The sequence below is a fragment of the Arvicanthis niloticus genome, chromosome 20, assembly GCF_011762505.2.
Source record: "Arvicanthis niloticus isolate mArvNil1 chromosome 20, mArvNil1.pat.X, whole genome shotgun sequence".
NCBI lineage: Eukaryota > Metazoa > Chordata > Mammalia > Rodentia > Muridae > Arvicanthis > Arvicanthis niloticus.
Window position 1 is genome coordinate 17,984,095 of NC_047677.1, and position 24,531 is coordinate 18,008,625.

Consider the following 24,531-nt stretch of genomic DNA (forward strand, 5'->3'; position numbering starts at 1 on the left):
TGTCATGTTTGAGGTACGTGATCTGCTTTTTGTGTTTGACTTTATAGGGGATTGTAGTTAAGTAGTTGAATCTCAGAAGAGACTGAACCTTGGGCGTTTGATATTGTTGAGACTGCTATAGACTATATGGGGGCTTTCGAAGTTGGACTAAATGTATTTTGTATTATGCTTTGTTTAGCTATGGCCCCCATAGACTCATGTGTTTGAACAACCCTATAGGAGCCAGGGAGTGTACTATGGTTTGAATATGCTTGGTCCAGGTAGTGGCATTATTAGGAGGTATGGCCTTGTTGGAAGAAGTATCACTGTGATGAGCCTTCTAGCCACCTGGGAGCCAGTCTTCTTCCACTTGCTTTCAGAATAAGATGCATAACTTTTAGCTCCTCTAGCACCATCCAGCCTGGATGCTGCCATACTTCTTGTCTTGATGGTAATAGATTGAACCTCTGAACCTGTTAAGTCAGCACCAATTAAATGGAGTCCTTTATAAGAGTTTTTAAAAGAAGTAATGTTGCTTTGCTTCCCCTCTGCAGTCTAAAAGTCTGACTGTATGTAAGTGAAATTCCACCTACCAGTAACCAATCTGACCTAAAAGGTGAATGTTAAATTTTGTCTAGAACATTCTGCTCTCTTTAAAAAAGTCAATCCCAAAGTTTTGGTGAAAGAATGGAAGTCAGGTTGTAAGAATTAGCCAAGTTTACACTTCCCCTCCAAGACTTCCTACATGTAGCCCAAGCTGAACTAGAATTTGCAGGTGCCCTGCCTCAGCCTCTCAGAGGGCCGGGATTACAGGTAAAAGCCAGCATACCTGGTGTTTGTGTTTATTTTGATAGGATCTTTTGTAGCCCAGCTGGCCTCAGATCTACCATGGATGTTCAGGATGACCTTCAACTCCTGTTCTTCCTTCCTCTACCTTCTAAGCACATGCTTACTGTGCTGTGTTTATGTGGTGCTGAGGATGGAACCCAGGGCCTCCTGCATACTACCAATTGAGCTACATCTCTAGCCCCTAAATTTACCTCATTAGAATTCAGGAAAGCCTAGGGTTAGATGGAACCCATGTTGCTTATAGAACTGATGAAGAAAATTCTACTTAGGGCAAGATAAGAGTCATAGTACTATATTTCATATTTTATTCAATCTTTAATTTGGTTTCCATTATTAACTCTCAAAACAAAGGGATTTCCAGTTTAAAAAACAATGCACTGACCACATAATTCCTTTTTCATTTTATACAGTTATACAAATATCCTAAATACACATTTGTGTTCAAGGGATGGCAAATAAGATTAACTGTACAGTACATAAGGAAAGAAAATATTTTAAGCATATTTAGAAGCAATAGAAATGTCTATACAAAACAAGCAAAATGGAATAAATTTTTTATTTTATTTTTAAAGTATTGCAACAGGCCCACAGGTTTGTAACAAAAATGTCTTTGCACAGTTCCTCACAATGCCCCGTTAGTAGCTAAAGCAAGACAGCGGTCTTTAGAAAAGAATGTTTCAAAAATGCTACACATGGTACTATTTGCACAGTTTGATCAAAGTAACAAATCTACCTTTGAGTCAAGCAAAACCTAGAGGAGATATACCAACAACGTGAAAATCATTGTATAAAATTCATTGCACATTATTTTACTCAGTTGTTTGAAAAGTAAAAAAGTGTATTTACAAAATATTTTGCAGTCAAAATTATAAAGTGAGTGGATATCTCTAAGCAACACGTCTTGATACAGACAGTTTAAGGAATACACACGAATGACTTTCTTTAAGAGGTTGTCAGTGTTCCTTCTACAGGGAACATGATCTGTTCAAATGGATTTACAAGATGGTACATAAACTGGAGCAAATCCAACACCTGTATTATTATAAAACAATGTTCAAAGGTGAAATGATGAGGAATTTGTACACTGTCAGAAGTGAGCTATCCAGAGAGCAACATGTATCCTTTTTAATTCCCTTAGCAGAAGTCTTCACAGTCCTTGATGGCAGACAGACAGTGAGCATTTTTGACTTGATGGAGGTTGAGAAAGCACCATGCAGAGGAGTTGAGTGGTAAACACTGAACACATAGCACCTGGAGTTCTGTGATACTGCCAACTTAAAACTGGTCCAGTAACTGCCGTAGGTATGGTGCCTTGGATAATTCTCTGTTTACTCGTGAGAGTTTGAAAAGTACTGGGCAGTTGAGAGAAACACATGGGATATGTCGGTCGAAGGAACCCGTACAGTTCCTGCATATCTGAAAGTGGAAGAAAACAGAACAGGAATGCTTCTCTGTGTATATACACATAGACATACATATACATATACACACACACATATATATAAATAACACGTTTTTAGAATCCTTCCTTTCTGCTACCTCAGTTAACCGGCAAAATTAACTCAGTACAGAAAATTCCATCTGTCTAATATCCAAGAAACCTAGCCATATTTCATGGAAAGTACAAAATGGTCTTAAGATTCATTTCATTTCTCTGTTCACTTTCATTTACAATACTACCTTGTCACACTGAAAGGCACAGGCAGGCCATCTGTGCTTGCCCAGGCTACTGAACCAGAACCCAGCACCTGGAAAAGTACTGCCTTAGCTCTAATGCTACAAGACTGGCCTAAGCCACCGAGACTTGTACACACTGCTGACAAAATCACAACTGAGGATTATGATTTGAGAACATAAGCAATCAAAGCAGAAACCAACACTGTATTATATAAAACTAAGGTACTTCTGTATAGCAAAGGGTGGTGGAGAAAATGTTAGGAAACTATTCATGTGATAAGAAATAGCCACTATATATATACAAGGAACACAAACTCAATGGCAAACCCTGTAAATATGAAAAAGCAGTTAACAAGCAGGATGATAAGACCACAGTGGAGATCTGGGGGTGTTGACACATTCTTATAATCCTTCACTCTGGAGAATCCTGAGTTCCAGGCTAGCCAAGGCTATAACATTCTCTCTCTCTCAAAAAAACCAAAACCAACAAGCAAATCTACAGTGAGATATGATTCAATCTTAATTAGAATAGTTACTTTTAAAGGTGTTACTGAACCAGAACACAGTATGAGGACATTAACACTTAGAAATAAAACTATCGTGATGCAAGTATTTTTACTACTGAGTATGTATCTAAATGAATGAAGTCACTATATCAAAGGCACACTCAACTCCTATGTTAATTGTAGCTTCTATTTTCAACCATCAAGATATGTTATCACCTGAGGTATGTAGCAACAGATGAATAGGAAAAATAAGGCATACCTACAAAATAGAGTATTATTCAGCCATAAAGGAAAGCCTATCATTTGTAGCAACAAGGATGCAACCAAGTGAAATAAACCATATAGAAGAACCCACCACATTTTCATATACAGAAATTCAAATTGGTCACATCTCATAGAAATAATGGGTGTAATAATGATCACTAGAGAGTTGGGAGAGAAGACATAAACAAAGGCTGCATAACAGGTATCAAATGCATTGAGACTGGAAGAATAAGTTCTAGTCTTGAACACAGCATGGTGCTAACAATCTACAGGAATTACCCTAAAGGAGCTGGAAGAGAGGCCTTTGCTTAAGGGTGCTGAGTTGATCCCCAGTGCTGCACATGTATAAATGGACTGTGCTGGTGCACACCTATAACCCCAGGACGACCTGCAGGAGCTAGCTAGAGGCAGGAGGATCAGCACAAGTTTAAAGTCATCCTCGGCCAGACAGCAAGTCTGAGACCAGCTCTGGATTTAAGACCCTTTGCCCAAAAAGGGGTGAGGGTGGGGGTATTACTAATACAAAGAAATGCCAATTAATCTGATCCAATCCTTACATACTGGTCACACACTAAGTCATCATATTCTAATACCTAAACATGCATAAGGTGTTAAAAGAAAAAATGTAATGGAAGAAGGGCTGGGTTTCAAGCCTGTTAAGCAGCAGACCTTGCTAGCTCTGACCACACGGTTCCGGCTTTAGAGTCAAGGATGCAAGAAAGATACTGTTGAATCTCCCTCAGGTGGCTAAGGAAAGCCACTAAGGCTAGGGGAGCACCTGGGGGTGGGGGGGTCCCTGTGTGGATGTTCAGAGAGACTATTGAGTGATGTTGTGAAAGTGAAGCCTGGGTTGCCTTGGAGACCCCAGGATGTTGTAGATGTCGTAGCCATGGGATACCTGCCAAGGAGAGCTGCTAACAGGGTGTGCAACCAGCCCAAGAGAGAGAAGCGTGTTGCAGTCAACAAAGCTGACAGTAGCTAGAAATCTGAAGAGTGTGCATCAGACATGGAGATACAGAATCTGGAGTTTGTCCTGCTGGTTTTTAGTCTTGCTTTGGTCCGCATTTCCTCACTATGTTTCCTTTCCTTCTTTTGGATTGATAATATATATTCTATGCCATGATATGTTGAAAGTATGTCATTTGCATACAGGGGATTACAGTTAAGAGACTGCCATGAGTCTCAGAAGAGACTTTGAACTTTGTACCTTTAAATAGTGTTGAGACTATCTGATAGGCTTATGGGAAGTTTACAAGTTAGAGTGAATGCACGGAATGTGGTAGTCTGAATGAGAACAGCTCACATAGGACCAGAGATTTGAATGCTTGGTCACCAGAGAGTGGCACTATTTGAAAGGTGTAGGAGGTGTGGCCTTTTTGGAAAGGTGTGTCACTGGGGTGGGCTTTGAGGTTTTAAAGCCCATGCCAGGCCCAGAGTATCTGTCTCTTCTCTCTAAGTGGATTAGGATGGAGCTCTCAGCTATTTCTCCAGCATCATTTCTGATTGTGTCACCACACTTCCCGCCTTGACGATAACAGACTAAATAAACCTCTGAAACTGTAAGTCAGCCCTCAGTTACATGCTTTCTTTTTTAAGAGGTGCCTTGGTCATGGTGTCTCTTCACAGCAGTAGAATCCGAACTAAGACAGTGCTTAAGAATAATCAGTTACAGAACACATTTCCAGCAGAGAGGAAACATGATGATGCCTTACACAATCAGGTATACATGATATTTAATGGTAGTTAAAGTGATCACTAAACATAGGACCTAGCTTAAACCAATACTAGTAAGAATGCTGCAGAGCCAAGGAAACAGAACAACTGTGTGGTAAGAAAAGGGGGCTGAGGTTGCAAAGTGTCAGTCTGAGGCCAGCCGGCCTAGACCGTGTTTCAGAATCAAGTGAGACAACGCTAGACCGTGTCGGAGATGAATGAGACTACTGCAATTACAGCTCCAGTTCATCTGTGAAAGGGTGAACGGGATTCTGCTTTAAACATGGCTCACAAAGCACTGAAACTTTGATCTGTAAAATGCCTCATGTCAACTGAAGGGCACATTTTCCTAAGCACACTGGTCACTGTATCTAATGTCACATTATTGCCACAAGCAAACTGCTTAGAAGCATATACTCTGCAGAGACAGCATACTGTTCTAGGAAGCATTTTGCTAATTAGATCTTTGTCAAGAAACTCCATCTATCCCCAGTAGAGCATTCTGTGTTGCAGCTGTATGTATGACAGCCATACTAAGGTGCCAGGACACACTGATGAATATTTAAGAATTCTCCGTGCCTGTCTGGTAAATAATCTAGCCTGGAACACTTAACTTGCTAAGTTTAGCTGAAATGTTTACTTATAAGGCTTATACTGGTGATTTAAATCCTGACTGTTACAGCTCAATTCACACTTAAATTTAAAAATTTTAACACCAACAGGATACCTATGTTTTAACTTAAGAAGGCAGACATTTAAAAAGTATCATTGTGAGGTCACAGAGCCTGGAGGCAAACCTATAACCACCACTTTACTAAACTAATATGATCTCTACATTCTAAACATCTGTCCTTGTCCCTTCGGGTAAGTGAAGTGGTCACCCTTATTAAGGAAACTTCTCTCTGCAAGAGAATCATTATAGAACCACACATAATCAAAATGCAGGGTTGTGGAGCCCAGAGAGCATTGTGGAAGAGAGGGCAGAAAGGCTGTGAGAACTAGAGGATCAGAGAGTTTGCCTCTCCTAGACTAGTGTCAGTCTAATACTAACTTCTAAAGACTAATCAAGATGACTACTCCAATATCAACAGACATTCTAAGTTGACTAACCTCACACAAAGAACTATACACAACTCCAGGAATCATGAGAGCAGGAGAAACAGTCTTTCTCTTTGGAAGACTCCTTCAGTTGGGGAAATCAAACCCAGATCACTCTATAGCTGATCTTGGTCTGGGCATGGACAACTGAGGGGGCCCAGGCTCCCTTGGCCTGACCACTGCCATATCTGACAGTGAGCTTTTGGTAGTCATCACAGTATTAGGAAACTCAATCTCCTTCCTTCTGGACACTGGGGCCACTTTTTCAGTCCTGACAAAGTTCTGGGGACTCACCTCTCCTCTGCATTCCTCTATTGTTGGAATAGGGGGACAGTCTTACCAGGCTCACCAAACCCCATCACTTAGCTATATATTTTGGGATATCCCTCTTACCCATTCCTTTCTAGTGGTACCAACCTGTCCCAGCCCTTGCTGGGAAGGGCCCTCCTAGCCAAAATGGGAGCTTTTATTTCTTTTACTCCCCACATCTGCTTGACCCCAAGCTCACCAGATGTTTCCCATCTTGTTCTCCTCCAAACCACATACTTTGACATACCTTTTCCTTTACTAGCCTCTCTCAGGAAGATCCCCAGATATGGGACACCCCAAACCCTTTTATAGCTAAACATCTACCCAACTTCCTTGGACCATCCTACCCCAGGGGGTCCAGGACAGCTCAAATTTATTTGGTTAGGCTCTGGCCTCTGACTCTCTTTATCTCTTTCCTAAATCCAAGCTTATACAATATGTAGATGATCTTTTCCTCTGCAGTCCATCTCTGCCAGACACCAGGCAGACACCTCCACCTTATTAAACTGTCCAGCAAGGGATATAGAGTCTCATCTCTAAGGTCGAGCTGTCTACTCCTCAAGCTACTAATCTAGGATTAGCCAAGGCCACTATCATAGACAGAAAACACTTAATCCAGTCATGTACAGTCCCACTAACAAGCATGACATTCTATTCTTCTTAGGGATGGCTGGTTTCTTAGAAGAGCTTAGATTTTTCTAAGAGCTTAGATTCCTTCTTTCTCTTCTTGACCACCTACTAAGCCATCTCAGAAACTTTGATAGGCTCTCCTCCAGGCTCCAGCTAACTAGTATTAATTGTCCAAGGAATGCCTTCTACTCTTGACTTTAAAGTCAGAGCCAGATGGCTGAAGCTGCCAAGTTCTGCTGCTTGCTAGGGCTGGAACATGGCCCCTCTGCTGTATTCCATCCTTCACTGCCTAAACTTGGCTGTCCTGGAACTTGCTCTGTAGACTGACCTTGGGCTCCGAGATCTGCATGCCTGTCTCCTGTATGCTGGGATTAAAGGCATGCACCACCACCTAAGCCTTTACTTTTTCGTAAGATCTTTATAAGTTTTGGATTGTAATTTATTCCAGATATAGTCAAGTTGACAACTGTGGGGAGCCGACAGAAGGCAAGCTATCATCCTTGCAGCCATCTTGAGCCATATACCCTGACAAGAAACTTGTTTACAATAGCCTACAACAGCTGAGCACACTCTGATAACATCTTGTTTTAGATAACCAGGATTTTCCCTTGGGTGTGTGAGACTTAAAGGTGTGATTTAGAGATAAGACCTAAGGGCATGACTTAAAGGTGTGACTTAAAAGGTGTGGCTTAGAAGTGAGACATATAAAAGGTGAGAGGCAGACAGAAGAAATTATTAGACATTAGACACTTGGATTAGACACCTGTACTTGGAAGAGTACTTGAGACTAGAACTTGGAACTTGGAGGCACTAGGGACTAGGAACTCAAGACTTGGGACTTGGACTAGGAAGAGACTGAAGAATAAACAGGATTGAATCACACTCTGTCTGGTCTCCATTCCTCATGTCCATCCTCTCTCTCCTCTCTCTCTCTCCTCTCCTCGTCTCTCTCTCTCGCTCTCTCTCTCTCTCTCTCTCTCTCTCTCTCTCTCTCTCTCTCTCTCTCTCTCTCTCTGAACCCCGACCAAAGACTAGAGCAGCCTGGGGCAGTGCGGGCTCTAACAGTTTAGCCCCCAGGGCTTTTGGCAGTGCGGGTTCCAACATTGACAGAGTGGTCCATGACATTTTGGCCCCCAAGCTTGGGGCAGAGTGGTCTGCAACAAACAACCAAGAACAGCCATCACAATCTGTCCCTTGTCAATCTGACATAGTCATATCTCTTTATATCCAAATGAAAACAATAACCAGGTCATAATAGCACCTAACATGATATAACTATCCCTTGTTCAACTTTAAACACATAAACAATAAGCTTTAGTTGGCAGGCTCTTGGCCCAGAGTCACCACTCCCTTAATTACATTAATATCCTTGAATGCAGATTTAGCTCCATCCCACTTCCTGGAGCCCCTTTAATCCTTGAACCTTACACTTTGTATTTTTCCTTTTTAGGCTTGCTACACTTGATGAAAATGTTCCTCCTAAGAGTGAACCACAGGATAAAGTCTAAAGTCAGTTTTTCTGAGACTTCCTTTGTCAGTGCAATTAATCTAAGTATTTTTTTTACCTTAGCCTCAGGCAGACTCTTTGGACAAGGGCAAAAAGCAGCCATATTCTCACCAAAATTACAAGAACCATCTCTAGGCAACATACTAAAATCTTCTCCTCTGAAACCTCTTGAGCCAGACCCCTACAGTTCAAATCACTCTCAGCACCACTGTCTTCTATGCTACTAAAAGAATGGCCCACTAAACATCATTTAAAGCATTCCACTGCTTCCCAACATCTGCAAATCCATGTTCCTACAAACAAAAACACGGGTCAGGCCTATCACAGCAATACTCTAGTCCCTGATACCAAGAAGCAGTGATATTTTTAGAAAGCATAGATCCTCAGGGCAGCTGTACATAAGTTTTAATAAAGTGAGATAAAGCCTGGCTGTTAGGGTGAAGGATCTGATGCAGATGTCAGATGTGGCATCCCTTGGCTCTCTATTGCCAGGATACCTCTGGGAACAGAGCTGTAATGCTTGTGCTGGGGAAACCCTCCCCTCTGGGTGCAGAACTCTAACACTTACAATGGAGGAAACCTGCCCTCCAGGAGCAAAGCTGTTACATCTGCACTGAAGAAACCTTCCCTGCAGAGCTGTAACACATTATTTTTAAATAAAAGATACTGGGTAGATGGCCATTGTAATCTAGAGTTAATAAATAATATTCTATCCTATAAAACCAAAAACTAAATTATAAAATAACTTAAGTCATTTTTACTTTTAAATTGCAGTGTTAATTAAAATATTAATATGTATATGCATGTGCCTGAGTGAGCTTATGTGTATAACATTCGTGAAGGTCCCCGTAGAGGCCAGAAGGCATCAGATCCCTGGGACAGGAGCTCCAGGAGTTGCTAACTGTCTGTAATGTATGTGCTAGGAACTGCAACAGCAATAGGCACTTGTAGTCATTGAGCCATTTCTCTACCCCCAACTGTATTAGGAGTCTATCTATCTGGTTAGAATGCTCACTTCACTTTTCCTACTGGATTCACATCTCATTCTACCCTGAAGAATCAGTACTGATCAAGGCTGTACCTTTACAAGTTGTTCCTGTTTACGCTCCAATTCTCGAATTTCTTGGTTGAGGATGATTGCTACATGCTGGGGTTGGCTCCGACATTTACTGCAGATGCCATGCTGAGTCAGGTCATCACACACAGGACAGTGCAAAGTGGTGAAATACTGAGAGATGGTGCCCTTCCGCCCTTCAAGTTCACTTCTGGAGGAGCTGGTAGCTTTCTGGATCTATAAATACAATAAATACATTTATTTAGAAATAAGTCAGAGTGATCTTCACAGCAAAGTGGCTACTCACCTAATTACAGTTTTTCTTTCTTTAACAAATGTTGAACAACCATTTCAGATATGGGAGTATATAAAAGTGACCAAAGTCTTTTAAGATTTATATGGACCTTACATTTTAAAAAGATTTTATTTATTTCACATGTATGAATGTTTTGCCTGCTTGCATGTATATGTAATACATACTGCCAGCTGGATCTCCTGGACCTGGGGCCACAGGTAGTTGTGAGCCACCACTGATGCTAGAAATTGAACCTGGGTCCTCTCTATGAGTAAAATGTACTCTCAACCACTGGACTGTGTGTTCAGCCCTAGCCTACACATCACTATCATCCGTTTGTTAGTCAGGAGGGCGTGGAAGTTCCAATGAAAGTAAACACGAAGCATTTCAAAGATAATTAGATATATATCACCTTGGAATTCTTTAAGTGGTGCCAGGGGCCAACCCCCTCGCCCCCGGCTTGGGGGTTTGAGAGAAGGGGAGAGAGAGATGCAGCTGCTTCTTCTTTCTTCAGCTGCTTCTTCTTTCTTCTCCTCTTCCCACCGGTCCGGTTCTTCTCGAGGCAGCCCCTATGCTACTGTAGCTGACCTGCAGTCAGCATCCTGGCCCTAAGACCAGCAAGGAGTTAAGTAAATAGCCTTGAACTATCCTAAAAACTTCTTCTAAGGATAAGAGACTGCAGGCTAGGGTGATTAACACCTGTAGCCTAACAGCAGAGGATTAGGCAATGTGGCCTTTGTTCTATCTCAGCAAGAACTGCTGGGCTCTAACTTGCAGGAAGAAAAGACAACTATAGAAAAGTTGCTATAGAGTTTGTTAAGTGTAAAAAGTATCCTATGAAAGCTATCTGAGGGGAAATGTGGAAAGGTCCTGAGTGGGGAAGAAGAAAAGATTCTAACAAAGTAAAAAACCTAAGGGAGAAAAAATTCTAGGCAGGGGGAAAGGAAAGGGCGATGGGGTCTAACTAACTGACTAGTCTAACTCACCATTCTAACTCACCATTCTAACTGCCTCTCATCTCTTTGTCCTCAGAACTTATACATCTTTCAGAGTACATGGTCACATGTTACAAGGTTCATCACAAGTTCACACCAAATTTCAAGTCATAAATTGAAATAGAAGTTTACAACACAGAATGTTTACATGAATATCCATTAGGAGTAATTAATTATCTAGCTAGACATTCATCACCTATCTAGCTCCACAGGTTCGCAGAAAGTTTGAAACTATAACTTAAGAAATTAGTGAAGTTTTGTATAGATAAACCCAGGCAATATTTTCTCTTCTGTCCTGGTACCTATAATAAATTGTGGATTCCCTCTAGTAACCTAGGCTAATTGTTTTATGACCTCTTGGAATGTGCTCTGAGCAGGAGAAGGTCCAGTTACTATCTCTCTCAGGGCAATTAACTGATAACACTCAGGAGACTGGCAGAGTTCTCTTTGCAGTTTCGACTATGCCTGAGGGACTTAATAGCAGTCCCGTTATAAAAGAGCTTAATAATCACTGATATAATTTTAGGAATTCTTATAGGATCATCATTAAGACTTAAGAAGTCATCTATTTGTCTATATAGTATCACTACAAGACAGTACATCTTCGTGGATCTGCAGAGATCTGCTACAAAGGGGAGTGCTATTGCTTAGTGATAGTAGCATATGTATAATAACAATAATAATTGGAAAAGCATATTAATAGCAGGAATATTTCCTAAAATCACGTCCACCACAGCCTTGCTAATGGGGCACACTCGTCGCAGATTATATAATAATCCGAGGCAAGCATTTCAGGATGATCATCTGCTCATTATTAGCTTGTCCCATTATGGCTCCTGACAAGGTGGCAATAATATTTGTTTCAGAGATTTGGTACTCTTTTTACAATAAAATAATATTCTACTCTTAGAGTCTTATAGAATCACTTTGCATAAATAGGGAGTAAAGTATTTTAGAAATGTCACTGACTTACAATTCTTGCTGGTCATGCAAATATATATGTATATATATCTGAGTCTGCTGGCTTCCAGCCAGGATACAGCATTTTATAATGTCAGCCAGCAAAAGCTCTTTGAAGTAGTTTTAACCTTAGTTTCCTAGCTTACGCTTCCCTTTCTTTTTAAAACTGCAATTTGTTTAAAAAAAAGAAATGAGTTTTTTTAAATTAGTTTGGCTGAACACTGTGAGTTAATGACAAATGGCTGAGCACATCTGAAGTAAATCCTCACAGACAGATAAGAAGTAAGTACTCTTTTAGAAAACTGTGCCCCAGACACTTCAACTCATACATTGACTTTTCAGGCACCTACACTAAGCAAGCAGAGTTCAAGCCAGCTCTGTTGTAAGCTTCTACACTGGGCTTTTACTCAAGTGCAAGGGCATTTGAAGATCAGTTCTTTCATCTGGGCTTTGCAGGATTATGTCTAGATACTATATCCCATGTGTTCTTTTCCTGGAGACAGGATCTTGCTATGTAGCCAGATTCACCATTCTCCTGCTCCAGTTCCTGGAGGTACAGGTGTATGCCTCCACCTGGCTTATAACCCATGCATTATGTGTGCCTGTGTATAGCATGGGGAGCTCACAGGTTGATTCGGGTGTTTACTTCCATTGTCTTCATTGCCCCCCGCCCCTTGAGACAGGGTCTCTACTAAATTTGGAGCTAGACTGGCTGGCTATCCAACCATTGGAACATGCTTATCTCTGCCTCCTAGTGCAGAGGTTAGAGCACACACTGTCATATCTACCATTTTATGTGGGTGCTAGGGATTTGAACTCAAGTCATCTTGTTAGCGGCAGCAAACACTTTGCTTACTAAGTCATATCCTCAGCCTACTCCAATGTATTTCTTTCTTTTTAAAAAACACTTATTTATTTTATACATACATACACACACACACACACACACACACACACACACACACACACACACACATATATATATGAGTGCATTGTAGCTGTCTTCAGACACTAGAAGAGGGCATTGGACCCCATTACAGATGGTAGTGAGCTACCATGTGGTGGCTGAGAATTGAACTCAAGACCTTTGGAAGAGTAGTCAGTGCTCTTAACCACTGAGCCATCCCCCCAGCCCACCTATGCATTTCTTAAATATCCACTTTAAAGGGCTGGGGAGATGTCTTGGTGGTTAAAAGCACTTGCTGCTCTTTCAGAGGTCCCCAGTTCAATTTCTAGCACAAACATGATAGCCCACAAATATCTGTAACTCCAGTCTCAGGATATCTGATGCCTCCTCTGACCTCCACTAGTATCAGACACATTCTTGTGCACATACCTCCACATAAACAAAAATACTCATAAAATCTTAAAAAACAAAAAACAAAAAACCAAAAAAACAAAACAAAACAAAAAAACAACCCCAAAACAAAACCCTACCCATTTTGAAGTAATTTTGTAGTGGCTCATCACCACTGAAACTCATTTGAATGTTTCTATAGTTTGGGAACTTGATACAAGCTGAGAAGGTGCATATTGATATTTATAATCTCTCCTTTAGGAAGTCTGGAGAGCATGCATCTTTGTAGTTTGGATAATGGAAGACAATTTCTCACAGCACATAAATACAATCTAGTTATATTGAAATTTGAAGTGAAATATTTATAGGACATGTGTTATTTAGTAACTTACCCTTGGTAATTCTTGATACCAGCTGAAGACATCAATACCAATAAGAGAGAAGATTCTCGCCAGGGGTGGAAGGATTTGTTTGGTGATATAGTAAGTGGCATTCAGTCTCAGAGTTGGATCTTGTAAGACTTCTGCTGGGCGCCGTATCAACTGGATAAGGGGCAGCCCAGGGGTCCCATAAATAATGACATATGGCACTCGTTCTCCAACTCGAGGCTCAGAGCGCCGGTCATAAGCAAGCATTTTCCTGTTCAGATCCAAATGAAGTACATAGACTGTCAGAGAAAGCACCTTGCCAGCAAACTTTCAGAATTAAGCCTGAAACCAAGAGCAATCTACAGGGCTACTTTCAAATTAGATGGTTAATTCTTTGAGAGTTATACACACTTTGCTCAGCTGAGACCAAGTGGACAATGCTATAACAGTTTAAGACTTACTCTCTATAGCACTGTTGCCTGGATTAGGTATGAGTCCTTAGTGTTGTTATATATCCAACAGTGAAAGAAGAGAGACATTTAATTAAGCAATCTGACTGCACAATGCATGTAAATGTTCTGGCAGTTCAAACCTAAGGACTCTGCTACGGAAGAAACAAATGTAATCAGACATCAGCTTTATTGCATTTAGTTTCCTAAGAAAAGCTCAGAAGGAGACATCTCACAAAGCACAGGGGAACATTTTAATTTTCACGAGGTTAATGTGGGACAGTAAAAAAAACAAACCACTGAGTTATAACTAGCGGTCTTCTCCTGCGGTGCTGCAGACGACCTCTGGACTGCACTGGCTGTGCACTGAGGGCTGGGCTGCAGTATGCATCATTACCTTGTAAGTTCAAGGGCTGGAACACAGGCTCCAGGCCTGTAAGAAAAACTTCCTCTGTACTCCTTGGCAAAGATAAAATCTTGTATGCTGGCCTTTCCTTCCACAAGTTTCATACATTGTCGCTGAACATACTGTTTAATTAGACTAATATCTCTTGTTTCAAACAGCAGCTTTAGAGACCGCTCAAGTATCTTAAAACAAAAAGATGCAGAAAAGATAAAATAGCTTCCAGTATTATTGCTAAGTTTTCTTTAAAAAGCTGTCAGGTACTGGAATCTCTCTCTCTCTCTCTCTCTCTCTCTCTCTCTCTCTCTCTCTCGCGCGCGCACACACACACACACGCCCATGCTCAAACTTGTGATAGGATAAAAATTTTAGAAACTGGAAGTATTTGAGACTTTATATAGCTTGTTATTTCTTAGAAGATCACATAGTGTGAGAAAAATTATACTGGAGTGATATTCAGATGAAACATTTGCTATGTGAAGAAAACATAAAACTTTGCTTTTCTTAACCAGTCAAAGCAACTGGAGAACAAGAAATGGGACAAAAATCTTATTATGTACTGAGAGAATCCAATTTAGCTAAAGAAAAAAAAAAAAACAAGAAATGTAAATATCACCAATGAGTCAAATAAAATTTAAAAAAAAAATCAGCCTTTGCCTATTTTAATAGTGCAGGTAAGGTAAGTAATGGAGTTTCTGTATTGCAAGTATTCCAGATACAACATGATCCAGCATGCAGTGGACTGACTAGGGAAAATTTTCAGTCAATCTGAAATGAATTGAGTTTCTTCAGAGGTATCTGACAGTTTCCTATCTGCATCCTGCTCCCGACTTCTTGGGAGCTGTTACATGAGAAGTTATCCTATCTTCAAAGGCAATGGCCAAGAAACTCATAATTTTGATAGAGATATTGATAGAAAGGTATGGGAACTAAACACTAAAGTAGAATAGTTGCCAATTAAAAATAAAATTCTCAAAATTCACTCTTCTCCAGTATTGCCGTGTAATTATGTGAGACACAGTTCTTTAACTAGATGTATGTTTAAGGATAGTTTCATCTGTACCAGCTTATTTCTTATGGCTGAAAACAACATACGCAGAGCTTACCTTAGAAACAGCGGGGCAAGAGTCTCTTCTGACTGTTTCTATTCCTTTTGCATCAAATACTGGGTCCTTCTGATCCAGTGTTTCATACATGTAGCCAACATATCTCTTTTTTGTTTGTAAAACACAGGGCAAATATACCTGTAGTAAAATGGACAAATGACTCACAGTAACCACTTTCCCCCAACTGGGACTAATTTTCTGTTATTGTTCTCTGTACTCAGATGTCATTATAAAATATTTAAATATTCCCAAGGATGCAATGAATTCCTATCTAAAACCTGGAATGCAAAAGCACACAGAAAAAATTGCTATTACTTCTAAAAATCCACTCCTTTCTGCACTAACTTGCTTCTACTTCAAGTGAAACTGTCAAAAGTCACTGATCATATATTAACTTTAAATTAATTTATACTTAGAGAAAGCACAAAGCTCAAGTTAAAAGAATAAACAATGAAGAGTTCCTAAAGGCACACCCTTACTGGCATCCTCTGGCTCTGTCCAGAGATTCTCTGCAAACACATACACTTAACACAATTTTGCTGCATGCAGGAAATGCACCTCAGTGGCAAAGACAGACACTACCTCAGAGTAAAGGGTTGGAAAACAATTTTCCAAGCAAATGGTCCCTAGAAACAAGCTGGAGTAGCCATTCCAAATTCGAATAAAATCGACTTTCAACCAAAAGTTATCAAAAAAGATAAAGAAGGACACTTCATACTCAACAAAGGAAAAATCTACCAAGATGAACTCTCAGTTCTCAACATCTATGCTTCAAATGCAAGGGCACCCACATTCATAAAAGAAACTTTAGTAAAACTCGAAGCACACATTGCACCTCACACAATAATAGTCGGGGATTTCAATACCGCACTCTCAGCAATGTACAGCTCATGGAAACAGAAACTAAACAGAGACACAGTGGAATTAACGGAAGTTATGAACCAAACGGATTTAACAGATAACTACTGAACATTTCATCCTAAAAGAAAAGAATATACCTTTTTCTCAGCACCTCAAGGTACCTTCTCCAAAACAGACCATATAATTGGTCACAAAGCAGGCCTGAACAGATACAAAAAGATTGAAATAATCCCTTGCATCCTATCAGATCACTATGGACTAAGGCTGGTCTTCAATAATAACAAAAACAATGGAAAGCCCACATACATGTGGAAAGTGAACAACACTCTACTCAATGATGACTTGGTCATGGAAGAAATAAAGAAAAAAATTAAAGACTTTTTAGAACCGTACAAAAAACTTATGGGACACAATGAAAGCAGGGCTAAGAGGAAAACTCATAGCTCTAAGTGCCTACAAAAAGAAACTAGAGAGAGTATACACTAGCAACTTGACAACACACCTGAAAGCAATAGAACAGAAAGAAGCAAATACACCCAAGAAGAGTAGACAGCAGGAAATAATCAAACTCAGGGTTGAAATCAACTAAGTAGAAACAACAAAACAAACAAACAAACAAAAAACTATACAAAGTATCAATAAAACCAGGAGCTGGTTCTTCGAGAAAATCAACAAGATAGATAAACCCTTAGCCAGACTAACCACAGGGCACAGAGACAGTATCCAAATTAATAGAATTAGAATTGAAAAGGGAGACTAACAACAGAAACTGAAGAAATTCAAATAATCATCAGATCCTACTACAAAAGCTTATACTCAACAAAACTGGAAAATCTGGATGAAAACGGACAATTTTCTAGACAGATACCAGGTACCAAAGTTAAATCAGAAGTAGATAAGCCATCTAAACAGCCCCACAACCCATAAAGAAATAGCAGCAGTCATTAAAACTCTCCCCACCAAAAAACAAAAAACAAAACAAAACAAAAAAAAGCCCAGGACCAGATGGTTTTAGTGCAGAATTCTATCAGACCTTCAAGGAAGACACAATACCAACACTCTTCAAACTATTCCACAAAATAGAAACAGAAGGAACACTACCCAGTTCACTCTATGAAGCCACAATCACGCTGATACCTAAATCTCACAAAGACCCAACAAAGAAAGAGAACTTCAGAACTTCTCCCTTATGAATATTGATGCAAAAATACTCAATAAAATTCTCGCAAACCGAATCCAAGAACCCATCAAAACAATCAACCATCATGATCATGTAGGCTGTATCCCAGGAATGCAGGGATGGTTCAATATTCGGAAATCCATCAATGTAATTCACTATATAAACAAACTCAAAAGAAAAAAACCACATGATCATCTCACTCGATGCTGAGAAAGCATTTGACAAAATTCAACATCCCTTCATGTTAAAACTCTTGGAAAGATAAGGAATTCAAGGCTCATACCTAAACATAGGGAAAGCAATGTCAGGGACTAGACAAGGCTGCCCACTCTCTCCCTACCTATTCAATATAGTACTAGAAGTCCTATCCAAAGCAATTAGACAACAAAAGAAAGTCAAAGAGATACAACTATTTGTATATGCATTTCCTATGAAAGGAAAAATTCAAAATATCACTATTTGCAGATGATATGACAGTATACTTAAGTGACCCTAAAACCTCCACCAGAGAACTCCTAAACCTGATAAACAACTTCAGCAAAGTGGCTGGATATAAAATCAACTCAAAACAAATCAGTAGCCTCCCTCTACTCGAAGAATAAACAGGCTGAGAAAGAAATTAGGGAAATGACACTCTTCACAATAGTCACAAATAATATAAATACCTTGGTGTGAATCTAATCAAGCAAATGAAAGATCTGTATGACAGGAACTTCAAGTCTCTGAAGAAAGAAATCAAAGAAGATCTCAGAAGATGGAAAGATCTCCCATGCTCATGGATTGGCAGGATTAATACAGTAAAAATGGCCATCTTGCCAAAAGGCAATCTACAGATTCAATGCAATTCCCATTAAAATCCCAACTCAATTCTTCATAAAGATAGAAAGAACAATTCTCAAATTCATTTGGAATAATAAACCCAGGATAGCAAAAACTATTCTCAATAATAAAAGAACTTCTGGAGGAATGAATCACCATCCCTGACCTCAAGCTGTACCACAGAGCAGTAGTGATAAAAACTGCATGGTATTGGTACAGAGACCGGCAGGAAGATCATTGGAATAGAATTGAAGACCTAGAAATGAATTCACACACCTATGGTCATCTGATCTTTGGCAAAGGAACTAAAACTGTCCAGTGGAAAAAGGACAGCATTTTCAACAAATGGTGCTGATTCAACTGGAGGACAACATGTAGAATGAAAATTGACCCATTCTTATCTCCTTGTACAAAGCTCAAGTCTGAGTGGATAAAGGACCTTCACAGAAAACCAGATACACTGAAACCAATAGAAGAGAAGATGGGCAAGAACCTTAAATACTTGGGCACAGGGGGAAAATTCCTGAACAGAACACCAATGGCTTATGCTCTAAGATCAAGAATTGACAAATGGGACCTCATAAAATTGCAAAGCTTCTGTAAGGCAAAGGATACTGTCAATAGGACAAAATGGAAACCTACAGATTGGGAAAAGATCATTACCAATCCCACATCTGATAAAGGGCTAATATCCAATATATACAAAGAACTCAAGAAGTTAGACTCCAGACAACCAAATAGCCCTATTAAAAATGTGGTACAGAGCTAAACAAAGATTTCTCAACTGAGGAAACTCGAATGGCCAAGAAGCACCTAAAGAAAAGTTCAGCATCCTTAGTCATCAGAGAAATGCAAATCAAAACAACCCTGAGATACCACCTCACACCAGTCAGAATGGCTAAGATCAAACACTCAGGTGATAGTAGATGCTGGTGAGGATGTGGAGAAAGAGGAACACTCCTCCATTGTTGGTGGGATTGCAAGATGGTGCAACCACTCTGGAAATCAGTCTGGAGATTCCTCAGAAAATTGGACATAGCATTACCTGAGGACCCAGCTATACCACTCCTGGGCATATACCCAGAAGATGCTCCAACATATAACAAGAACGTATCCTCCACTGTGTTCATAGCAGCCTTATTTATAGTAGTCAGAAGCTGGAAAGAACCCAAATGTCCTTCAACAGAGGAATAGATAAAAAAAAAAAATGTGGTACATTTACACAATGGAGTATTACTCAGCTATTAAAAAACAATGAATTCGAGAAATTCTTAGGTAAATGGATGGAACTAGAAAATATCCTGAGTGAGGTAACCCAATTACAAAAGAATACACATGGTATTCACTCACTGGTAATTGGATATTAGCCCAAAAGCTCACAATACCCAAGATTCAACTCACAGACCACATGAAGCTCATGATGAAGGAAGACCAAGTGTGGGTACTTCAGTCCTTAGAAGGAGTAACAAAATACTTAAGGGAGCAAATACGGAGACAAAATGTGGGACAGAAACTGAAGGAGGGGCCGTCTGGAGACCATTCCACTTGGGTAACCATCCCATGTGCAGTCACCACTTAAGAAGTAATTGTATTAATTTATACACTATCTTTGTCTTTTAGAAAATACTTCAAAATTTTAAGTTAGTGTGTGTTTTTATGTGCAGATGTGTATAGCCATGTGTGGGAATTTGTGTGCCTTTGGGTGTCCAGGCCAGAGGACAACCTTGGGTGTTATTTCTCCTCAGACCTCATTTACCTGTTTTTTTTTTTTTTTTGTTGTTGTTGTTGTTGTTATTCTTTTTTGTTTTTTGTTTTTGTTTTTGTTTTTTTTTTTTTTTGAGACAGGGTTTCTCTGTGTAAGCCTGGCTGTCCTGGAACTCACTCTGTAGACCAGGCTGGCCTCGAACTCAGAAATCTGCCTGCCTCTGCCTCCCAAGTGCTGGGATTAAAGGCGTGCACCACCACTGCCCGGCTACCTGTTTGTTTTTGAGACAAAAGACTCTCACTGAGACCTGAGGGCCAGGACTACAAGTGCACCTTAGCACTCCTGGCTTTTTTTTATTTTATCTTAAATCAGGTCTTAATGTTTACATGGCAAACACTTTACCTACTACATTGATTTTTACTTATTAAAACAGTAAAAGCAAATATTGATATATAGACTGGTGAACTGAACTATGAAGACCAGGCTGGCCTCAAACTTGTAGCTACCCTATTGCTACAGTCCCAAGAGCTGGGATTACAGGGGTTCATGGGAGTGGGCAAGTGTCAGGTGACTTTAGCCCTTACTTGCTGACTGCTGAGGTTACAGTCAGCCTTTGCAGCTTCTCAGCTGAGGGCCTGGAGATGTGAAGCCAAGATAAATATTCTGGTGTAGCTTTTCTAAACTCCTGAAACTGAAAACCCTACTGATACAATGGCTGTTTTGTAGCATTAAGTTTGGAGTTATCGGTTTTACAGCAAAAGTAAATGAAACCATCTTTTCACATTTTAAGACATTACTGAACAAGAACATCAGGAGGCCTGGTGGGTACAGCTCAGTGGCAGCCTTGTTAGTGCAAGTCCTAACATCATACCCACTCACCACACACAAACCCCAAACCAAGCCAAAGGAACCAAACACACACAAGCACACACATACAACTCTCCCAAACTGAGAGGTCATGTAAAACTAAAAACTTTACTATTCAATATATTAATGGAGCCAGAGACTGCTGGCTGAGTAAGTCAGAAACATCTAAGAAGCATGTAAGCTCCGTGTGACTGTTAACACTTTACTCCCCTTACCTTTTCAAACTTCAGTTTTACTGGCTTAGGATTAGTAGCAGTAACAGCTTCAGCAATTTCTTGACCAATCTTAAAAGACTGCTCCTTGGTGGCTCCTTTCAGTAGTACAAACATACTAAGAGATTAAAAATACAGCAGGTAATGTAGAAGTCATCATAAGAACAAATTTCATCAAGAGTTACTTCCTGGCTAATAAACAGTCTAAAACAAGGATGACCTATTTTGTCCTGACTGTTCCTTCTCAAGTTGCTTCCTATCAAGGCTTTCCTGTTTAACTAACTGCTTCTCCTTGGATACTCAGCAGTATACCTTGTTACAGCTCTGAAAGGCTCAGCTCTAACTAAAAGTCAGACACTGAAGCTGCCAAGAAGGTCTCAGGATCATCCCTGGACATCTAAGGTTGTGTTTGGTGCACAGTTAAGTCAATAAAAAAACAAACAAACAAACAAACAGTCTTTTATAATTATACTCCTGCCCCAGGATTAACACATGATTGGCTTTCTGTTATTACAGATTAATTTTGTTTTTTTCAAGAATTTTGTATAAATGGAACTATGACATAATACACTATTGTGTCTGGCTTCCTTCACTCTGGATACCTGAGTCACCTATGATTTTGGGATAGCTAGCTCCTTTTTATAATTGGGTATTTCACTGTATGAATATACCAACTTTTTATCTATTAATTTGACTCTAATAAGTAAAGTTCCAAAGAAGATTTATATACACATTTTTGCATGGACATCCCTTTTCCTTTTCTTAGGCAAACATACAGAAGTGGGATTGCTGGTTTTTATGCTAAGGGTGTGTTTAATAAGTGACCAAACTATTTTTATTATGAAAGGTTATTATTTTTAAGTTTTTCAGTTGCAGTGATGAATATGAGTATTTTAGAAACAAGACGCATATATACATATATTAGAGAACAAGTGAGATTCAGGTATGGTGACAGAAATCAGAGGTAGGGCCACATGGGGTGCTGGTTGGGGAACTGGGGAGACTGACCACAGAGGGGTAAAGGAACTTTTTATGGCAATTGACACGTGCTGTAACTGGACTAGAGTGGTGGCTGGCTCATCAGGCTCATACACTTCCATATAAAGTATATGTATGCTGTACATTTCTGTTACGACTGCATTTCAATAAAATCAAGTGTGTACATGCGTGTGTTGTGTATGTGTGTGAGATATCAAAACACAAACTATTCATTACTTTACCAGACAGGCCAATTGACTGCAGCATGACACACACATCTGGAATAGCACTCACCTCTATGTTCTCTAATTTCCTCCCCATCTGTCTCCTAGAGTGCTCACTCCTCAGGACCAGATGTAAGAAAGCACATACTGTATAATTCCGTTTATATAAAATACTTGAAAAAATAAAACTAATCTACAGTAATAGAAAGTGAGTCATGTTACCCCTTGGGTCAGGAGTACAAAACCTAGATATGTGTAGTTTGTGTATGTACAGACAAATACATGCACACTCACTATACTTTGAAAGTTATTATATATCTAAGATTTTACCTAAGAGTATTAATGGGCTTGTTAGTGGCTACGCTGTTCTGGCTAATTTGGTTTGGAGCTATGCTTCAAGAGAACTGGCTTTGAGAATGAGAAGCTTTGGTGATAGGACAGAGGTGACTAGTCTCAAAAGGAAAGGGTGTCTTTGTTGTCATCATTGCTTGAATCTAGTGGTAGAACAGCCTCCTTAGTCCTGTAGGTCCTCTGAAGATGGAGACCACGATTCTCTATGAATTGTGATCCCTGAAACCGAGGAAGGTAACACCACTCATCAGTTACCGAATGCCTTCATCCCACTGATGAAGCAGTTGAGGCACAGATGCTAAGTGAACTGTGATTGGCCATGTTAACAAACTATAGCTAGACAGATTTTAGAGCCTTTTAGTTAAGATCTCTTTTCCACTCTGCCAAGCATTATTTATTATTTCTAAGGCAGCTTTTTTCAACCTTTTATCATAATTATTATCCCAAAGAAAAAATTACTTATTTTTAATGAAAGTAATTATTAAGAAAGACATATATTTTGGGAACTTTTTGTACTTCTAATAACTTACTTGTACTCTGCTGGGTGCTACTGTTCTTGTTAGAATGCATAGTCTACATGAATTGTCCTTGTACAGATCAAGTAATGAGTGATGGCCAAAGTGTACTGTCCATACATTTCACTGATTGGAATCTCAATACTCCTGTGAAATCTGATATATAGAAAAAGCACTTGCTAAGAATCAAAGCATGGAGTTCACATTTATGTCTCAAGTAGTGACTAGCTGCTGACAACTTCTTACCTAAGGTTGTGAACTGCCAGCCTAAAAAATATCCATCTTTCTCTTTTCTTTTGTTCTGAGAGCCTGTGAGGTTTTTTTTTTTTTTTTTTATTTTGTTTGAAATTATTTTTCAGTTTTAAAATGTTTATATATTTGTTTTAAAGGCAGGGTTTCACTGTGTAGTCCTGGCTGGTCTGGACCTCTATGTAGATCAGGCTAGACTTAAACTCAGAGATTCATCTGCCTCTGCTTCTAAAGTGCTGGGATTAAAAGGTGTGCACTACTACCTGTGACTTGTTTCAATTCTTCAAGGTCTTAAATGGTAGATAACATGCAATAAAAATCATGTTAACTTAACGCATATAGACTCTGGGTTAAAAGTAACAGTTTAACTATTTGAAGTTTTTCACTTTTCTACTAATTTTGCAAAGAATTATAACATAACCAAGTTTGTTTTAGTAACTTATTTTGATAGACTGCTAAGCATTATTTTAGTTGAGGAGTGAAATGTCCAAAGACAAACTAGGAGGGACATTAGGTAATACTGATAGAGCTTGGGAAATACCAAATTATCTCTGTCTGATAGTAATGGAAAGTTGCTATGGGCAACAAGGTCTCACTTAGTATTAATATATTGTTGATTTTATACACATTTTAAAGGAATGCAGGATTGAACACTGTTTAAGGATCACTTACAGGTTATCTTTATTAAGTAGGGACACTGTCTCCTACTGCTGTTGTACTAGATAGTGATCACAGCATGAACACAGTGTGACTCCAAAGTTACTATGAAAACCATTTCAGACTCCAACAAATTGGAACATCTACATTCTAGAGGGATTTCAAGGTGCCATACAAGTAAGATTATATAAACCACGGGGCCCTGAAAAATAGTAGAATAAGTAACAAAGGAAGCAGGCTGGTGTTAGTGATCCAGCATTTAAAAGCCATCCCATTCTTTGTCAGGACATGAATAGGCTTGCAGAAGTCTGCACATTCTCTGGGAGCAAATGGGTAAGTGCATTTAGCTGTTTGCTTCTCTTAGAAGGTCAACAGATTTCATAACTGTGCGTGGGTGCGTGCATGTACATGTATGCAGGTGCTTATCTAGGACAGAGTATGGTGATGAGTACCC

General features: G+C 39.6%; 1 protein-coding gene across 6 annotated transcripts in view; it reads right to left on the reverse strand.

Annotated features, from left to right (window-relative positions):
• Window positions 1–1,119: 1,119 nt before the first annotated feature.
• Rev3l (REV3 like, DNA directed polymerase zeta catalytic subunit) overlaps window positions 1,120–24,531 on the reverse strand; it is a 157,674-nt gene continuing 134,262 nt past the window's right edge. For 4 of the 6 annotated variants that reach the window (XM_076917128.1, XM_034524021.2, XM_076917130.1 and 1 more), the window contains 6 exons: window positions 21,107–21,221; window positions 15,460–15,597; window positions 14,348–14,538; window positions 13,526–13,772; window positions 9,614–9,823; window positions 1,120–2,244 (listed from right to left, as the gene is read on the reverse strand). In XM_076917128.1, the coding sequence (XP_076773243.1) occupies window positions 2,104–2,244; window positions 9,614–9,823; window positions 13,526–13,772; window positions 14,348–14,538; window positions 15,460–15,597; window positions 21,107–21,221 (1,042 nt within the window). In that variant the 3' untranslated portion in view covers window positions 1,120–2,103. Of the gene's footprint in view, window positions 2,245–9,613; window positions 9,824–13,525; window positions 13,773–14,347; window positions 14,539–15,459; window positions 15,598–21,106; window positions 21,222–23,186; window positions 23,328–24,531 lie in introns of all 6 variants that reach the window. The other 2 variants (XR_013105471.1, XR_013105470.1) reach the window with 1 other exon arrangement.